Consider the following 15,483-nt stretch of genomic DNA (forward strand, 5'->3'; position numbering starts at 1 on the left):
CCTAGTTATAAGGAAAAGCACAATGTGTAACAAAAAAAATTTTTAGAAGGTTTTTGATCCAACCTAAGCTGATTACAGCTCGTATGTTTACTGTTTTAAGTCACTAGTGGTTGTTGGCTAGGTGTTTTGTGAAGTCCCGAAGTCATGTCTTACTACATTCTTTCACTTGTAATCTTTCTCTGTTGAGCTGAGGCCCTTCATTCTTGATGTTTGAGGAAGCAAGAGTCCTCCCCAGCAGAAAAAGACCCCAACAAGAGGTCAGCCTCATGTCCCCCCCCCCACAAGAATGCACTGTCACTGAGATTACACTCAGTTCTCCAAAACCGGCCATAGTGTGTACAAGGCAGTTTCTGTTCTCAAAGAATTGTTAATATGTTAAGAATTGTTAATGTTAAGAATACTTACCAGTGTTAGCCACATTAATCTCCTTAACACACAGCCATGGACAGAGCGAGACACCTTGGGAAATGCCTCCTTGTTCTGCAGTCTTTATGAAATTAAACTATAAAAGGCATCATTGTTCATGAGGTTTAAAATCAATTGCCAGGAAAGAATACAAGAAATCTTACTGTTTTCCTCCTTTCCCCGTACTTAATAAAATAAATCATTTAGCCACCTTATTTTGATCTTCTACTCCAAAAAAAAAAGCCATTCTAATGAACTTGGACCCCTGGGTCCATGTGTGTGGTTATTCATTAAATCCTTATCTCCTATTAACTCTCTTGACTCAAAGCTTTGGCTAGGCTTGAACTTGGTAACCCAGTCCGATTCATCTCTCGATGTATTTCTCACTGGATGGCTAAGCTCTACCTTAACTTGATCGTGCTGATTGATCCTGCTGCTGGCCCTCCAGCTGGGCAGTGGGTTTCACATTAAACTGAGCGTCCCACACTGAAGCACAAATGAAAAAAATGCTTCATTTGCTCACTGGTTTTGTTCACTGTGGACACTTAGGTACATTTGACATTCGTAACACTGGTATTATGTCATCACCGTAGGACAGTCATTCAGAGCTTCCTAAAGAATTCCAATCAGAAACCAATTTGGAACCATCATTGATTTAACAGTTCTGCAGATGCTTTTGTACATTGGAAGAGCATGAAAAACATGGTTGGTGGCAAGCCGGTCAGAGCCCCCTGGAGGGGAGGGTACTTGGCCTGGCGGCTGAGTTGCTGCCGGAGACTCCCATGTTGTACTCCGTCTCTGATCGCAGCTTCCTGCTAATGAGCAGCAGGCAGTGGCTCAAGGAGTCGAGTCCGTCACCCAGTGGGGAGACCTAGATTGAGTTCCCAGCATCTGCTTCAGCCTGGCCCAGCCCCAGCTGGGGAGTGAACCCACAGGCGGGCACTCTCTCTTTCTGTCTCTGTCTCTCTGCCTCTTAAGTCATTGAATTTAAACAGTTTTGAAACTCCATGCTGATACTAGCTAATGCTATGGAGTGCTGTGTGCCAGGCACCCTTGGAATAGCTGTGTGTGTGTTCATCCCGGAGTCATCCTGCTCTCACGCTCACCTGATCACCCAGACCACAGAGTCAGGAAGAGGAGGTGGAGCCCCTGCTCCTCTGCAGGAGTCGGCCCCCTCAAACAGAAGTGTTGTCAGTCACCCCCAGATTCTTGGGGAGTAGACTTCCATTTACACCACTAATCCTCGATTTTTCCCTGTCTTCCCAGAATCCCTTACTACTGCTGTGGCTGGCATGCCCCTCCCCTGACTCTCTGGCTTGTCCTTGGCTTGGGCCTGCTCATGACTCTTCCCTCCCCTGTCACCCTCAGAAAGAAGCCTGGAGGTGGTTCTCAGCACCACCCATGTGTGTGTGTGCACGCCCACACGCTCATGCGCACACCCACACCCGCATGGCAGGGCTGCAGCTCGTCTCAGGCTGTTCCCTGCACACGCGCCCTGCCGCAGCCACGCCGAGCCCAGCGCCGTCCCTCAGCTGTGCCCTTCTGCAGGGCCCTCCGTGGCTCTCCCAGGAACTCCTGCTGCCCCGGGGGTGGCCGCCTCAGCCTATGAACCCGCTCACTGCACAGCCTCACTTGGAGGGCACCTCGTCCAGGTCCATCTGTGCCACGGCACCAGAACAAGCAGACTGATTTCTAACGAGCAGACGGTGGTGCCGGAAGCACAGCGCTGGGCACGCTCGCTTGTCTGCCGAGGGCCACCTCCTGCCGAGAAGAGGAGCACGGTGCTCCCACGGCGGAGGGGCAGGCCAGAGGAGCAGCTCTCTCCATCACACCCCTTTGTGAAGGCACTAGGTCTCCAGAGAGGGGCCCTCCTGGCCTGATCTCCTGTCAGAGAACCCACGTCTGAGCACCGCCATAGGGGCCACACCTGAATTTCGGAGGGGCAGCCTTCCTAGCCCTTTCCTCGCCAAGTCTTTGTGCGGTGCCCTCTCCTGTGGATTCCCAAGCACCCCACACTTCCTCACATGGGCCACAGCACATCTGCTCGCTGTCCAGACCCCTCCTCGGGTGGGACGCAGCTGGTGACTGTGGCTGCCGGTGCTCACTCTCGTCTTCCCCGAACGCGTCATAGCCTTTGGAAACACCAAGTGCGTAATGACTGAAGAGTGAGCCGAGGTCTGCTAATCCCAGTCACCGAGCTGCAACAGGCGTCAGGGACACGCTCATCAGGGCTCCGGCTGCAGAGGCAACGCCGCTGAGCTAGGCGCTGGCCGCGTCCCTGGCCTCTGGGCTTATGCTCCGCAGGTCCTCACGCTGGGCCGTCCCGTCCCGGCCTTGGTTGTCAGTCTCCGGGAAAGGCCACCTTTCCTTTCTCTTGCAGTTCTGGAGCCACGGAGAGAGGACGAAGTCACCTCCACGAGGGCCCTGCCTGGGTCTGCCCTCACACCTGGACCGGCTGTTTTCGGTGTCAGGGTGGGCATTTACGGATGGCAGTAAAGCCAAGCGGTGGATCGGCCGTCAGCCTGCTTTGCTGCCTTTGCGAAGAGGTCGCTGGGGCCTTTCCAGGAGGAAAAGTGTGACGCTCGTCCTGCCCCCAGGGTCGTGCTGTAAGCGGTGTGACTTGGAGGCAGGCAGCCTCCCGGAGGCCGCGTGTCTGCGAGAGGGTCGTGGAAATCGGCCGTAAGATACAACACGCTCACGTTTCACTTACTCTCCATTTTCCAGGCGCGCGTCCTCCGTAGAGAGCAGGATGGAGCCTTACTTCCAGCAGCGGTGGTTTCAATATGTGCTGATTGTAATTTTTGTCCATCGTAGGTTTGAAGACATACCTGATATCGGGTCAGAGAGCCAAGGAGTCTCAGTGCAGCTGTGCAGAGGCCTTGCTTTCTGGCTTTGAGGTCATTGACGGCTCACGGGTGTCCTCAGGCCCTAGGGGACAGGGGACAGCATCATCAGGGAGTGTCAGTGACTTGGCGCAGACTGTCAAAACCTTTGATAACCTTAAGGTTAGTTTTTTTTTTTCCTACTTTCTCAAACTTTATATTAATTCTGCAGTAGAACATGTATAATAACCTTCAGGTCTGTGGCAAACAGCTTAGAATGTCCTTCAGTTTGGTGTTTGCAGCTTTTAAATTTAGTATAAAGTTAGCAGCATTTTGCATTGTAATGCTCTTGCTTTCTGAATATTACACACGGCCATTTCCTCTCTTCATTGCATGAAGATGCCTCTCACCTGAGTTACTAGTTTTTCTCCTGCGACCTGTGTTGTCTTTCGGGAATTCTGAAAGCTAACGATAAATGACAGTGAAGATGATTCTCCATGCACCCTGCTTGAGAACTGGTTTAGGTCCTATTTCAGAGACCACGTTCTTGAATATTCACCGCAACCTTATGATAATTCTGAATTGTGTTGGTGTGGGTGAAGCTTGTGACGCAGCTCACTGAAACATTACAGGCTGCTGAGAACCTGCCGGCATTTCATTACCCCTGCCAAGATCGTCTCTGATTACCGTCCAGAAGCCCCCGTTTCCATACGGACATTTTGCCACTGCAATACACTACCAAGGAATTCACACGCTTGACTCTGGGTGTAAGAAATCATCCTAGTTTACGAGCTAATCCTCGGTTTTCACATTCGATTTATTTCCCCTCATGGTGCCCTCTGCTTATTTTTACAGTTTGCTGTTTCCATTTTTAAAGAGAGAGACAGTTACGACAGTTCTACTTCCCCGCTTTGTATTGTCAGATAACAAAACGATACGTCAGTCAGCATGAAGCCTATTGTTGGGGCTTCCAGTCAGTGTGTTCCAACTAGCCACACTCACTGACATATTTGAAAGCTGGCGATTGGTGTTTAAGTTCAACAGTCTCCGTGATTTGGTAGTCAGTGTGTTGAGATATTTTACTGTGTTGGAGTGCATGTGCCTATCTTCTGGTTGCTTTTGTTAATTTTTGTGTTCAGGCCTCTTGACCATACTCATACGTCTTTTTCATCGTATGCCTTGCTAATTTAGCACAGGGTTTCTCCGAGTTGGCCTGGCTGATGTTTTGGACAACATAGCCCTGTGTTGTGGGCGCCGTCCTGTGTGTTGCTAGATGCTGAGCAGCGTCCCTGGCGTCTACTCTCCAGATACCAGTAGCACACCCGCCCCTAGTTGTGCTGGCCCCAAAATGTCTCCGGCTCCTGCCCAGTGTCCCCTTGGGGGAGGCAGAACTGTCCCAGGTGAGAGTCCCTGGTGCAGTTGTATTAGACCCTCTCTTTCCCCAAGCTCTCTCTGGCAGTGGGTTGCAGTTATGTCTGAACTGTCCCCACTGCCTGCGAATGGGAGAGGCAGCCCCCAGCTCAGACTGACGTTCTGCGGCAGTCAGAAAGAGGAGCTGTCGGCTCGAAGGCTGTTACTGAGCATGGGCAGGAAAGAACTGGTGTGGGAGGAGAAGAAGAACATGACTTTCCAAACATGTTCGTTTCTTGGGGAAAGATTGTCTCCTCCAGGCTTCAAATGGGGTTGTACTTAAGTAGAGAAATGGAACTCAAAGCCCCAAATAACTGGTGTATTGTGTGCGTCTGCCATCTTGCCTTATGTGTCCCTGTGCACCCCCCCCCCCCCCCGGCTAGGAGATGCATTTGCTGAGTGTGCCCTGTCACATACTCACAATGCCAGTGACAGTGATACTATGCCAGGCTGCCTTAAGAAGGCTTTCTCTCACAGTGAAAGAATATTCCTTGTTCTAATCATAAATATTTGTTTTGTTCTGGATGGACAAAAGCTACAAGGCATCTTCAAAAAGTTCATGGAAATGTGTATTATGAAAGAAGTATCCATAGATTTCAAAATTTTTCGCACCAGGGTCAGCAATGTGATATAGTAGGCTAAGCTTTGCCTGCAGCACCGGCATCCCATGTGGGCATCTGTTCTTGTCCTGGCTGCCCCTCTTCCGACCCAGCTCTCTGCTGTGACCTGGGAAAGCAGTGGAAGGTGGCCCAAGTGCTTGGGCCCCTGCACCACATGGGAAACACAGAAGAAGCTTTAGGCTCCTAGCTTCCGATGAGCCCAGCTCCGGCTGTTAATGGCCATTTGTGGCCATTTGGGGAGTGAACCAGCAGATGGAAGACTTTTCTCTCTGTCTCTTCCTCTCTCTGTCTGTAACTCTGCTTCTCAAATAAATAAATAAAATCTTAAAAAAGAGAGAGAGAGAGAGGGAACATTCCCTTTATAAAAAGTGTTTTGCAACAAAATAAAATTACCTTTCAATTCCATTTTCATGAACTTTTTGAAGAATCCTTCATATTTAGCATATTCTATTGCTGTGCATAAAGATTTTCTGAATAGTCATTGAATATTTCCTGAAAACCTTGTGATAGTAGACTGTGTTTACCAAAAGGAATTTGGGTTAAAAAAAAAAAAGCAATTTGTGTCCTCTCCAGGAGGAAAAGATAAGTTGGATCACAAAGTATAATTTCTGGAATATTTTAGAGGTTTGGGCAGGATAATAGGATGTCTGAGACAAAGCCAGTCCCAGAATGTTAGAATTATTTGGATTCCATGGTTGGGCAGAAAGAGCATAAAGAGATGAAAGGCGCGGTCCCACTGTAGGCGTTGTACATTGGGGTTACCCGTCTCGTCCTCCTGCCCTCTTGGGATCAGAGAACAGGAGCCCAAGAGATGGTAAAATACACACACTGGGTGATTGGAAGTGAACTGTAAGAACCCTAGCCCTAAACTTGGGAAGCAGAAAACCCAGGTCTGCTCTAACGATCACGTAGTTCATCATCTGACCCGTGAGACCCTCTCTCAGGTCTGAGCTTCCCAGCAGCAGCGATGCAAGGTGCCAGGTGCTTGCTCACTCCTCGTCTGGGTAGATTCATGCTGCAGCCGCTGGGGCCCCGTGCATGTGTGGTTGCTCAGTGGGGTTGTCTGCGCTAGGTCAGCCTCTCCTGACCGGTTCCAGCGCCTCGCCAGGGCTCGTTGCCTCTTCCTGCCAATGGGCTCCTTTTCCTTGTCACTGCTGCCGCATCTCCTGATAGAGGCGACTCTGGGTGTGGGTTTCTGTCCCCACATTCCGTGTCCCTGGCCTGGCTTCCGGCAGCGTGTCCCTGAGCAGGAGCTTTCCCAGGCTGGAGACGGATGTCAGGTGCGAGCAGGGCTCTGCGGCGGGCAGAGAGGGACATTCTGGATTAGACAGTCGAGAAAGGGCTTCTCTGCTGCAGAACTCCTCAACGCCTTGAGTGTGCTACTGGGCATTGCTGGGTCTCCCTGGGGTGTGTGTGTGTGTGTGTGTGTGTGCATGTTTGCAGCATTCTCAGGCCTCTTTGAGCACAGATTTCTATTTCCAAGGTGCACCTTGGAGGGCGAGTGCCATGGCTGACACCTTTTTGTGGGAGGGGTGCTTAGCTAATGGAGAGAATTTTGTGCCAAGAACCAAGCAATCAGAGAAGAGCTGTTCAGTCAACAGTCACCAAATGAAGAGATGCGTGTCCTGTTCGTGTTGTTCCCCTCGTCTGTGACACTCACTGCTCCCCTTTCCCCCAACGCCCTCTCTGCATTTCACGCGTTAGCCTCACTGTGGCTTCCCGTGCCTGCTCTAGCTGGTGGCACCATCTCCCCATGTCCTCCAGTGTGTGCCCCTTGCCTAGAATGTACACAGCCAAAGGTCTTTGCTTCCCAGGCGCCTTCCTGTGAGCTCCCTGAATTCAGGGCCCCTATATTAAACAGCTTGTATTTCCAGAGTCCAGCACCATGCCTAGCATGTGGGGGATAATTGCAGCTTTGTTTTGGCTTCAGTTTTTAATCCCTGAATGTCACACAGGGAGATACAGCTCTGCAGAGCTACACTAAGAGGAATGAGACTCAGAAGCCTGGGCAGAACTATTGAGAACCAAGGCTTGACTGTCTACCCACAGCATGTGTCCCGTACGCCTTTTAAGTTATTGTTCAGTTCACAGCTGGAAAATTCGTAGCTAATATATCTCAGCACAGCTGGAGAACTGTAGCCCCCTACCAGGAAATGATAGTGCTGTCAAAGGCCCGAGGTCATAGGTCAAAAGGAACCTTTCCCACATGTTAGCCTTGGTTTCTGAAGACCAGAGATGAGAGTGGGTGGTCAGAAGGCCCCTGCATTGTGTCGGGGTGCGGGGAAAGGGAGGGAGGGGTCCAGAAGGGAGCCAGGCACTGGCAGTTGGGGCAAGGACGCTACTTGTCAGCATCGTGGAGACAGCATGAGCGCTGTGAAAGAGCTGCAACTTACAGGTGAAACTCCTGGGGCAGGCGCCGTGGCACAGCGGGCCCAGCTGCCGCTCCGGAACCCGCATGTCATATTGGAGTGTCGGTTCAAGTCCCAGCTACTCTGTGCTTCCCATGCAGCTTCTTGCTAATGTGCCAGGGCTTGGGGGGCTCGGGGGGTGGAGGGGCAGTGAGTGATAAGTACTTAGGTTCCTGCCACTCACATGGCGTTCAGGGCTCCTGCTTTGGATTAGCCTATTCTTGGCTGTTGGGAGCATTTGGGGAATGAACCAGTGAATGGACGATCTCTCTCTGTTTCTCCCTCTCACTCTCTCTGTCACTCTGCCTTTCACATAAATAAGTAAATCTTAAAAACAAAATACTGAAACTCCTTCTCAAAGCCTTGGCTTTGGACTGTGAAGAAATCACTTAATTTCTCTAAGCCTCGTTCCTCCTTGGAGAGGTGGTGGCGAGCAGGAAGTCTCTCAGGGTTGTTTGCAGATGGGCTGCAGCCACACTTGCAGGTACTATATGTGGGGTAGAGGCTCAGCTCACACAGGGCATGCGTTTGTCCCCACAGAGGGAGAACACCGTCCCGGGCAAGAGGGAAGGAGGATAGGAGACGGCTGTCATCTTGTTTTGCCAACAAGAAGTCATGGACTCTACTGGGAAGCTCTCACCTTCTCCACCAGGGTTAGAGGAGAGTTTTAGAATTGTCGCAGCTGGTTGTTGCTGTAGGGCAGGGGTGCTGTCTGGTATAACCACATCAGAAATACGGTGCAGGTGTGGGGGCTCCTTGGCCTGGTTCATGTGATGTCAGCTCTTCAGTGGGCACCTGCTTCCCATTTTGTAAGGAGCACTGTGGGTGATGGATGGCTCGATACTGCACTTGCTAATACAAATAACTTATCAACATCTTCATGAAGAACAGCAGCAACCGAGGACCAAGGAATGAGTGGTCGTCACCGCCTCAGTCCTACTCAGTGGAACACTGAGCTGTGGAAGTGGCCCAGTGGCTGCTGAAAGACCTCACACGGGCACACCTGCTTGGCTAGTCTCTATGAGTTCACTTAAAAAAAAAGATACATTTATTTATTTGAAATTCAGAGTTACACAGAGAAAAGGAGAGGCAGAGAGAGAGAGAGAGAGAGAGAGAGAGAAAGAAAGGTTTTCCATCTGCTGGTTCACTCCCCAGTTAGCTGCAACGGCCGGAGCCATGCTGATCCGAAGCCAAGAGCCAGGAGCTTCTTCTGGGGTTCCCCTGCACATGGGTGCAGGGGCCCAAGGGCTTGGGCCATCTTCTACTGTTTTCCCAGGCCACAGCGGAGAGCTGGATCCGAAGTGGCACAGCCAGGTCTTGAACTGGCGCCCATATGGGATGCTGGCACTGCAGGTGGCAGCTTTCCCCGCTGTGCCACAGTGCTGGCCCCAGTGAGTTCACCACAGCACATTACTGAGAACCTGGGGACTGTGCATGTGCTGGCATTTTTGCACATTTACAGTCAGTAATGAAGCTAATGGTGTGGATTTGCCTCCCTGGGGATGATTCAGAACGGATCTGTCCTATTTTCAAAAGGTTTATGTGCTTCCCCTGTGATGCCCCCACCCTAGGAACCATTCTTTTGTGATAGTCACTATGACTTATTTTAATGACACTAAATAAATCATCACCCCTTTAACCTCTGTGTTATCCATATGTAAACCATTATGAATAAGCTTGCTCAGTCCCGTTGGAGGGAGTAGGGAGGGTCTCTGGGTTCGTTACAGAAACAGAAAAGATAATAGGTATATATGACTATGTTATGTACTTACACTCATATACACTGTATCAAGCTTGGAAATTAAAAGTATTATAAATCATCTCAAGTGATAGTTGTGATGGTTGCACAACCCTGTGAATATACTAAAAACCACTGGATGGTATACTTGTTAGTGCATTGTATGGTATGTGAATTATATGTTGAGAAAGCTGTTATAAAAATAAATAGAAGTCTGACTGTGGGCCCTGCAATGTAGATGCAAAGGAAGTTTTCTTTAAAAGGACTTTTCAGGTCTTAACTGTAGTTTCAGTTGTACCCGTTTCCTTGAGTGAGGAGAAAGCATGGTAGATACACATTGACAGATCTTCCCCATGCAAAGAGTCCAGGTGAGAAACTCAGGAGGAGTGAGGCCCACAGAAGATCAGCACTAGGCCCCCACGGTATGGTGGCTGCAGCAGGAGCCGTCTGGGGATTCTGAAATCAGTGGGAAGGAGTCTAGGGAGAGGTGGGATGCATGGGTGGACACAGAGCATCTCCCACCAAGTGTCTCTTGGTTATAGAGGGAGGAACACCGAAGATACAGTGGACAGACTCAGCACAGCATCACCGTTCCTGGGATGTAGCAGTACCACGTACCCCGACAGTGTGCCGAGGGGACTGTCACCTCCGGGGCATTCTTCCCCCTGAATCCCAAACCTCATCGTATTTGTGGGAAAGCATCAAACAGATCCAAATCCAAGCACATTCCAGAAGCGCCAGGGTCACGAAAGACCGTGTGAGACTGAGGCACTGCCAGGCTGCAGGAGACTATGCAGACGTGAGAGCCAGCTGCACCACGGGGTCCTGGGTAGAGCCGGAGAGCAGAGGAGGGGTGCAGGCAGAGGCTGGAGGCCTCTGGATAAGCTCTGCAGCTTGGTTCATGGTGGTTTCTAATTTTTTTTTTTTAAAGATTTATTTAGTTATTTGAAAATCAGGCTACACAGAGAGAGGAGAGGCAGAGAGAGGTAGGTCGTCCATCCGCTGGTTCACTCCCCAACTGGCCGCAAATAGCTGGAGCTGCACCCATCCGAAGCCAGGAGTCAGGAGTTTCCTCCAGGTTTCCCACGTGGGTGCAGGGGCCCAAGCACTTGGGCCGTCTTGTGCTGCTTTCCCAGGCTATAGCAGAGAGCTGGATCAGAAGTGGAGCAGCCTGGACTCGAACTGGTGCCCATATGGGATGCTGATGCCTCAAGCCAGGGTGTTAACCTGCTGTGCCACATCACTGGCCCCTGGTTCATGGTGTTGTACCAGTGTTAATGTCTTAGTGTTGGTGAGGGTACTGTAGTGACATGTGGTAAAGGGTACATGCAGTCTCAGAGCTCCCACAAGTCTAGCAGCCCTTCAAAATTGAAAAAACATGAAATCCGTCTGTCTGTCCAGTTGTCCATGTGGACTGAAATGGGAAGCTGTGGCCAGCATCACTTAGCTGGCATCATCAGGTGGTGAAGTGGCCCACGTAAGTGAACCTTCCACACGCAAACACTAAGATGTTTTCTGATTTTAGTTTTCTCATGGAATGCTTTCACAGCATAGTAAGAGTCTTGTTGTACAGTCTGCTGAATGCAGTTGAATCTCCACTTGACTCTGATCAGCGTCACCAGCCTCGGCTGTCAAGCCCAATGGGCGTGTATGGCTGACAAATCAAATGAGAGGCTCAGGGTTTGACTCTGCTCTCTGTGGCTTTGAGATGTTGTGTCTGAGTATTTGCAGGGTTGTGTGTGCTTGTTGTTTTGCCTCTGATATTTGCAGGCTGTGGTTTCCTATTCTTACAGCTACTGGCATGCCTTTCTATGAAAATCATTGCTTCTATTTTCCTCTAATCTGCCTCTGTGTTTCTCTAATATCATGTTAGCAGAAATCGTCTGTGTTGAAGTGCTCGTGTCTGCGCCTCATCCGTGTGGGCAAGCAGCCGTCCCCTAGTTCCAGCGATGCAGGGTTGGCCCAGTGGCTTCTGCCCCACACGACAGGCAGCCCCTGTTCACATGGAGATGCCACACGCACAGTCCCCTCTGCTGTCTTTAGCTGTGTGACTCTGCCTCAGTGGCCTCATATGTAAAGTAGAGCTGGCCGTGGTACTGGCTGCAGGGGTGCATGTGAGGGCTGAATGAATGCACACACAGTCAGTGCTTGGAGGGTTACTGTGTGGCCACGCCACTGTCACCCCTGTCTGCCGCGGTCGTTGTGACTGTGTTTGGGAAGAAGGATATATCTTCCAGTAGCACAGCATCCGGCTCACCGCTCCTACGCAGCAGACGAAACAGGCCAAGGCAGGACTCCTCCAAGGCCGTTTCCTTCTGGTTTCTCAGAAAGGAGATTCCCCTGCTCCTTCCCTTGACAGTTCTGAGAAGGGACCGCTGCTGGCTTAGAAATGGTTTTTCTCAGGCTGACAAATAGCCCTGGAGAAGAGTATTTTATAGTGCTATGCCATGTATGTTTGAATGTAGGGTGTGTATACCGAACTGTGTTACAAGCAAATGCAAATGTGTCCAAGCATGCTAGAGAAAGAGTTGTAACCTGGGGGTGGGGGGGTGGGGGAGTGAAGATAAGGTGGGAAAATGCAGAGCGCACTCTCCAAGGAATCAGGTTACCCAGGCAACAGCCCAGCAAACCCCTGGGGTCCCGTAGCATCTTCCCTTGGTGCCAGTGGTGTCGCTTAAAAGAACCAGGAGTCACAGCCGCTTGGGTCACTTTAGGGGAAGAGGCACAGGAAATCCAAGTGCCTGAATCATAATCATTGCTGGGTCTTCCTTGTACCAAGAAAGGAGGCCAGAGCCATAGCCCCATGGCTCTTGGGGTCAGGAGGCCTGAGCCTGAGCCTCTCTGTTAACAAGCCTTTGCCACCTCAGAGTGACCACTTCTGCCTCAGATGTTGTCACGAGGGTCGACTGAGCTCACCACACAGGACCACAGATGCCGTGTAGGCTGGGGACTGACTGCTGTTGTTGGTTTGTCCTTAGCACACGGATGGTTCTAAACCATCGCTGCTGCCGTCCTCACGACAGTGACTTTATCTACAGTGCCTGCCAGAGCCGCTCCCTGTGAGTGGGCTGCAGATTGTCCCTGGCACAGTAAATGTGCTTCCCGGGGAGGGCTTCTCCACAGCGGTGCCGGGGGAGGGATGGAAGGGTTGCAGTGGGTTGGAGAACATTTCGTGGAGGTAGCAGTGCATGGCCAAAACCAGGTTGCAAGTGCTGTTCATCCAGATTAAAATTAAGTTGGAAAACAGTTGGTGGAAAAGTGGTGTGCAATGGGGCGAGAGAAACAAGCCTCCCTGGCCTGGCATATCAGGGCCTCAAGCACAGGTCAGAAGGGAATGTTGAGACACAACGGAGTTTCCTGAGATGTCTGGGCTTCATTTGTTTCAAATTAAAAAAAAAAAAAAAAAAAAGGAAAGTAGCCAAGGAAGAAAGAGAATCACAAAACACCACTTTTAAAGTGCAGTGCAGGGGCCGGTGCAGTGATTTAGTGAGTTAAGCCTGCGGTGCCGGCATCCCATATGGGTACCAGTTCAAGTCCCAACTGCTCCATTTCTGATCCAGCTCCTTGCCAATAGCCTGGGAAAGCAGTGGAAGATGGACCAAGTCCTTGGGTCCCTGCACCCACATGGGAGACCTGGAAGAAGCTCCTGGCTTCAAATTGGCCAGCTCTGACCATTGAGTCCATTTGAGGAGTGAACCAATGGCTGGAAGAGTCTCTCCCTCTCTCTGTCTGTTACTCTGCCTCTTAAATAAATAAATAAAATGCAGTGAAATGCTGGGCTGCCGGATCCAGCTTCCTGTCTGGGGCAGCCCCGCTCAGCAAGGCTTAGGGTCTGCAGCTGGTTCTCCCTCTGTCCTGGACAAAGCTGAGAGGAGGAAACAGGCTCAGAGGGAACACATGGCTGTTATGTCCAGCGTGTGACAGTTAGCCACTGCCCTACACTGTTTCTGCAGTCTGAATATTCAGAAGTGGCCAGAGGTCAGAGAAACTGCTGGCGCACGGCTGCTCCTTTGCTGTCTTTCCTAGGTTGGGAAGAATCTCTGGGCCCTGCAGGTGTGACGCGGTTCATGTCTCAAACCACAGTGCCAACCTGTCCCACACAGCAGCTTGCGTTCCTCCGTCCCCTGCTCCCTGGAGGAGCAAGCAGCTGCCACTTCCAGCAGCAAAGTGACTTCGCCCGCCCCGCTGGCAAGCTCCCACAGGGGTCCTGCTGGGCCTGTCCCTGGGGCACACTTACTTCACTTCTCCACCAGGGCATCCCAGGGTTCCCCCCGCCCCCACCCCCGTGCTTGGTATTGGATTTTTTTTCTTCATTTGAAAAGATCAGTAGCCCCACTGGTGAAATCGTTGGCCGTTTAACTCAGTCAATGCCAACAGGTGTTTTAAGACGATTTCATTGTATATTATTGGCAAGCAGAATGTTTTGCCCCGTTAACAATGTCAGCTTTTAAAGAGCACCGTTTGTCTGGTTGCTCCATATTTCAAATGAATATGACTATTCAAACTCCGTAGGCGCCTTACATCAGATTCCCAGCCTGCACAACTCTTTGGATCTTTGCTCTTTGACCTAATACAACCCAGGCCTACCGTCTAACTTGGGATGTGGTCTGGGTCAGATCCCTGCCCCTAGCTGACACATGGTACTTATTTTAAGTTTCTGAAACAATACCTCACCTCCTATACTTTATCCTGTGGTTTAATCATTCTTATGGCCTGGAAATTGTTTTTTGAGTCCTAAAATAATCTCTCCTGCTGCAGTTTTGTCTTCTCCACTGGAAACTGTTAGTTGCTGTCTCAAAGGCAATTCTTAGGTTACTGGATCACAATAATAATAATGATATAATAATAACAAAGTTATTAAAGATATACAGTGTCCCAGGAACTGCCTGAGTTGCATAATACTTATTTCCTTTAATCTTTAAAGTATGTCTACAAAAAAAAAAAAAAACATTTTCACTCTTAATTTACAGAGGAGGGAGCTGAAGAACAGAGGTTGGAATGGGGTCCCCACACCAGCAGGTGAACCTGGCAGATGGGAGTTGAAAGCCCTGTTCTTTCTCCACCACCCATCAGAACCGAGTTCTGCCTTCTGTTTTCTAGGCCAGCTGATCCCTCCAAACTGTCAAGGGTCACTGTGTCTAAACACGTATGCAGCCCACATGTGAGAGCAGCTCCCCACGGAAGAGAGCTCGGGCACCCTGGCTTAGTGCTCTGGAACAGGGTAGGGGTCGGTTGTTTATTCAGTAACAGCCTTATTGAGGTCTAATTCCCATGCCAATCATCAGATCCGGCCTTTTAAGGAATACAATTCAGTGGTTTCTGGTAGATTTGCAAGGTTGTGCGACCCTCACTGCAGTCAATTTCAGAGTACCCCCATTACCCCAAAAGAAACCTGTCTTAGTCCCTTCGGGCTGCTGTCACAAAAATATCATGGTGGGGGGAGCGCTTATAAACATCAGAAACGTGCTCCTCACCACTTGGCAGGCGACGGGGACCCATTGCCTGGTTCATGGCTGCTGCCTTCACCTGGGAGGAAGGGACGAGGGAACGCTCTGGGGCTACCTTCACGAGGGCACTGATCCTTTGGCGAGGGCTCTATCCTCATGGCCTGAACCCCTCCCATATCGTCACCCATCACTCTGGGGATTGGGATTTCAGCATGGATTTTTGCTGTTGTTGTTGTTGTTGGGGGTAGTTGGGGGTAGGGGAACACAGACATTCAGACCCAAGCAAAGCCCCTAGCATCTCCACGGATTTGCCTTTTCCAGACATGTCTGTCACATGGACGGGATCACACATGCCGTGACCTTTTGTGTGTGGCTTTTTTCACTCACACAGCGTTCTCAGGGTTCATGCATGTTGTAGCATGTGTCACTGCTTCGTTGATATTTGTGGCTGGGTGATATCCCATGTGTGGAGACCCCAGTCTGTTCCTCCTCTCATCAGCTAGTGAGCATTTGAGTTCCCATGTTTTGGCTGTTGTGGGTAGGGGTGCTGTGTGCAGCCTTGTACGGGCCTCTGTGGGTTTCCGTTTGTTCGTCCTGACGTCCTGCCTCCCCAGGTTTGGTAAAACTCCCATT

At 50.5% G+C, this 15,483-nt stretch overlaps 1 protein-coding gene across 3 annotated transcripts in view; it reads left to right on the forward strand.

Moving 5' to 3' along the window:
- ADCY9 (adenylate cyclase 9) overlaps window positions 1-15,483 on the forward strand; it is a 197,015-nt gene that overhangs the window by 157,329 nt on the left and 24,203 nt on the right. For all 3 annotated transcript variants that reach the window (XM_051836275.2, XM_051836274.2, XM_051836276.2), the window contains one exon: window positions 3,220-3,410. In XM_051836275.2, the coding sequence (XP_051692235.2) occupies window positions 3,220-3,410 (191 nt within the window). The remainder of the gene's footprint in view (window positions 1-3,219; window positions 3,411-15,483) is intronic.

This window comes from Oryctolagus cuniculus, chromosome 19, assembly GCF_964237555.1.
Source record: "Oryctolagus cuniculus chromosome 19, mOryCun1.1, whole genome shotgun sequence".
NCBI lineage: Eukaryota > Metazoa > Chordata > Mammalia > Lagomorpha > Leporidae > Oryctolagus > Oryctolagus cuniculus.